This window comes from Aplysia californica, unplaced genomic scaffold (assembly GCF_000002075.1).
Source record: "Aplysia californica isolate F4 #8 unplaced genomic scaffold, AplCal3.0 scaffold01008, whole genome shotgun sequence".
Taxonomy (NCBI): domain Eukaryota; kingdom Metazoa; phylum Mollusca; class Gastropoda; order Aplysiida; family Aplysiidae; genus Aplysia; species Aplysia californica.
In genome coordinates this window covers 208,330-212,369 of record NW_004798278.1, presented here as the reverse complement: position 1 = coordinate 212,369, position 4,040 = coordinate 208,330, and the positions used below count along the sequence as shown (strand labels likewise).

Genomic DNA, 4,040 nt, shown 5'->3' with positions numbered 1-4,040 from the left:
CACACACACACACACACACACACTTCACTTGTCCGCTGATAAGAAGCAAAAGTTCAATCACCTCTGCTTGTGTGAAAGGGGAAAAGGAAGTCAAATGACTTCACCAGCCCGCAGTTTTTGTTACAGTTGGAGAAGCACGCTCATATGACCTTAGCAGTTGCGAGCGCCGTAAAACCCCATACTACTACTACTACAGTTGGAGGGAGGGTGGCAAGCGGGTGCTCTGGTGTGGTTTGCTCCTTCTTTCCCATCAAACGTCTATCATCTTTCTCTCTCCTCCTTTTTTTTGGTATATGCTACTTTCTTGCAGCATCCTTAATCTTATGGTCTGTTTGTGGGTGGTTAGCTGGTGCTCTGGTGTGGTTTGCTCCTTTTTTCCTATCAAACATCTATCGTCCTTATCTCTTCTCCTTCTTTTTTCCTATCAAACATCTATCGTCCTTATCTCTTCTCCTTCTTTTTTCCTATCAAACATCTATCGTCCTTATCTCTTCTCCTTTTTTCCTATGGAACATCTATCGTCCTTATCTCTTCTCCTTCTTTTTTTGTTACTCTCTTATAACACTTCTAGTCTCCCGCACTTATATAACCTAATTGTCTTGCAAGTGCTGTAAAACACTTACTAAAACGTAAAAACTTATGGTCTGTTTGTGTTGCAAGTGACATAAAATTCTTCACGAAACGAGTTGGAAGTTGTTCTCTGAGAAGCTCACATGATGATGATGCTGAAAATATTATTTGAAAAAAGAAATAAAAAGGAAGCCTTAATATTGCTGAAAATAGAGATATGAATCATCATATGTGAAGTGTGCTGACAAAATTAGTTACTTCTCGGATTCAAGCCTTATGGAAGTAGAAACATCATGCTTATAAGCGAAGTTTTACAATTTATAAGTATGAAATAATAAGAGGCATGTTATACATAAAAGTAGAGCATCAATAGAAGAACTACTAATTTGACCTCGGTGTTGATTTTGTGCCAATATCTCCTTCAGTGGGCTGCGAGAAGTAACTCATTTTGTCAGCACGCCACACATATGAAGGTACTTATTGGTTATTGTGATCTGCAAGGCATATTGTAACCCACCATGATCTTTTGTATTGCGTATCTTTGCTGTCCTGTGTTTTATGTGTTGTGGGGCTCTTGTTTTCTGTCCATTTCAAGAATTTAGAAATGTGTGTTTTCTCTATGAGACTGGAGTTTGTTGCTTATGCACATTAATAAATTATATTGTTTTTGTCCAAATGTATCATCAGTTTTAGTGCAAACTACCATTCTAAATAACTGTCTCACCCCCCCACCAGGGCAGTGCTACGGACTGAAGTGTCTTAAGGCCTTTCCGAAAGGGAGGATATTAACATGTTCTTATGCACTACAGAATTGTAAATGGGCTGATTTATCAATGTCATGTTCATACTGTGCTGAAACAACACAGGGGGAACTGCTGCTTTTTCTTTCGTCATCCTTACTATTGTCATTTTTCCTCTACTTCTTTTGCATGTTTGTCACTCTCTTGCGACCCGCTATTTCCGGGGTGCCTTGACAGTCGAAGCAGACTTTTTGGTGTTGAGGCTAGAAAAGAGTAGCAGAGTAGTAAGCCTGATTCCCCGTTTGGACCTCTCTGTTGACATCTACCCCTTGGTGCTGATATGACCTGATGCAGTCGCGAGCGCTGTAAAACCTTACTAAAACTAAAGAAAACCAAATAATTGTTGTTCGGTTTTAAGTCCTAACCAAAAGTCACTTGGTTTAAAGTGTTGCAGACTGCAGACTTTCCTAGGAAGTTCAGTTCTCATGTATTAAGGATATCAGTGGGTGGATTGTGGGTTCTCTCGTTTGGTTTGCTCATTAAATTCTTTTCAAATATCTATCGTCCTTATCTCTGCTTCTTTTCTTTATTTTTTTGTATGTTACACTCTAGTAGTGGGTGGTTGGTGGGTGCCCCGGTGTGGTTTGCTCCTTCTTTCCTATCAAACATCTATCCTCCTTATCTCTTCTCCTTCTTTTTCTTGCGTCCTTCTTTTTTTTGGTCTTTTTTTTTGTGTTTGTTACTTTCTTGTAGTAATCTTCGGCACTTATATATGACTTTATTGTGCTGCAAGTGCCGTAAAACACTTACTAAAACTAAAATACAGTCTTGTAACACCTCTGATCTTCGGCACTTGTATGATCTATTTGCGTTGAAGTGCCATGCGGGTGGTTGGAGGGCGCCACTGGTAGGTCCTACTTCTTTCCTTTCCTTCTGTTGTTTCTGTTTGTTTTGTTTTGGTAGAGGTTTTACGGTGCTCGCAACTGCATAAGGTCATATGAGCGCCAAGGGGTGGATGTCAACAGAGAAGTCCTCACAGGGTATCAGGCTTACTCTGCTCACCACTGTAGCTTCAACAGCACAAAGTCTGCTTCGACTATCAAGGCATCCCGGAAATAGCGGGTCACCAGAGAGTGACAAACATACAAAAGAAGTAGAGGGAAAATGACGATAGTAAGGATGAGGAAAGAAAAAGCAGCAGTTCCCTGTTGTAGTTCAGGCACTGTTGAATCAGCTCATTTACAATTCTACTGTGCATAATAAGAAAGAGAAATGTTCCCCTTTGGAAATGGCCTAGAGACACTTCAGTCAGTGGCACTGCTCCGGGGGGTATCTGTCTGTCTGTCTGTCTGTTTGTCTGTCTGTGTTATATTTTTCCCAGCTCTAAAAGATCATTATTGTCTTGATGTGCTTCTCTATCCTCAAACAAAGCAAGTGCGGCAAAACTTTTACTTACTAAAACATCATATTATAATGAGAAAGATGTTTTATCATGTTTCTATAATACTATAATACTTTGCCTTGTGTGTACGTGGCCAGCACCGACAATGGGCGCAGCTGGAAGAACTGGAACGATCATGTGGACAACAACATCTTCCGACAGAGCGACGGCCTGCAGAGGAATCCGCACAACCCCAAGAAGGTCAGTCTCTCTCTCTCTCTCTCTCTCTCTCTCTCTCTCTCTCTCTCTCTCTCTCCGCAGAAGAAAACAAGATTGGTTGTTGCTGAGGTGCTCTCAAGCAATGTTCTGTTGTCTGCTTTCGTCTCCATAAGGTCATGAGTGCGTGGGACACATCAAACATTTTCAGTAGGTAGGAAATTTTGAATGTTGCCCAGGTGGCGGCCGAAGCCTACTCTTATCGATTTTAAACCACCAAGGGATCTCTAACGTGTACAACTTGCACATGGAACCTCAAAGATTTTTCACTCTTGTCCAAGAAGGCAAGGTGTAGTCTTTCCTATCAGAAGATCAGGGGTGTGGCTGAAAGACAGCAGTAAGAAGGAGCGAAGAAGTAACAGTAAAAAGGCTGCAGAAAGAGTCAGGAGCCCAGAGGAGGGGGCAAAGGAGGTGAGGGGGGTGGAGGCAGAAAGTGGAGACGAAAGCAGACGACAGAACATTGCTAGAGAGCAGGAAAGGAGAATTTTCTAGAAGAAAATTTGTCTGTCGCTACCTGAATTCTAACACGAGACCTTTGAATGGGAAGCGAACACCTTAAACTCTTGGCCACGAGAGCCCACTGCGTGTGTTTGAGAAAAGATTTTTAAAAAATTCAGTAATACTTCCTTGTCAGGTGTGTTTGAAAAGAGATTTGTAAAAATCCTGTCATGGTTGTACGCTGCGTGTGTTTGAAAAAAGATTTTTGAAAATCCAGTCATGGTTGTGAGTTGCGTCTTGTGTATATTTGAAAAAAGATTTTTGAAAGTCCTATGTTGCTTGTTGTGTTGCATGTGTTTGAAAAAAGGTTTTTGAAAATCCTGTCATGGTTGTGTGTCGCGTGTGTTTGCAGGTGTACCTGATCGGCTATGAGCACTTCCTGTACGTGACGGAGGACGGCGGGGAGAAGTGGCACAAGAGCGACCTGGTCCACGACGACGAAGGCCAGAAGCTCACCGCCATCGACGAGCAGTTGGAGTTCCATCCTGAATCGGATTATGAGGACTACGTGATGGTCACCTCGAATGACAGGAAGGTGAGGGGGTGGGGGTGAGAGGGAGAGTGGAGGAGAACGG

General features: G+C 42.2%; 1 protein-coding gene across 1 annotated transcript in view; it reads left to right on the top strand.

Annotated features, from left to right (window-relative positions):
- Positions 1-4,040, top strand: part of LOC101860057 (sortilin) — a gene marked incomplete in the record, with an annotated part of 30,054 nt that overhangs the window by 6,716 nt on the left and 19,298 nt on the right. The window contains 2 exon segments of the mRNA XM_013089651.2: positions 2,850-2,952; positions 3,818-4,000. Coding sequence (XP_012945105.2) covers positions 2,850-2,952; positions 3,818-4,000 — 286 coding nt within the window.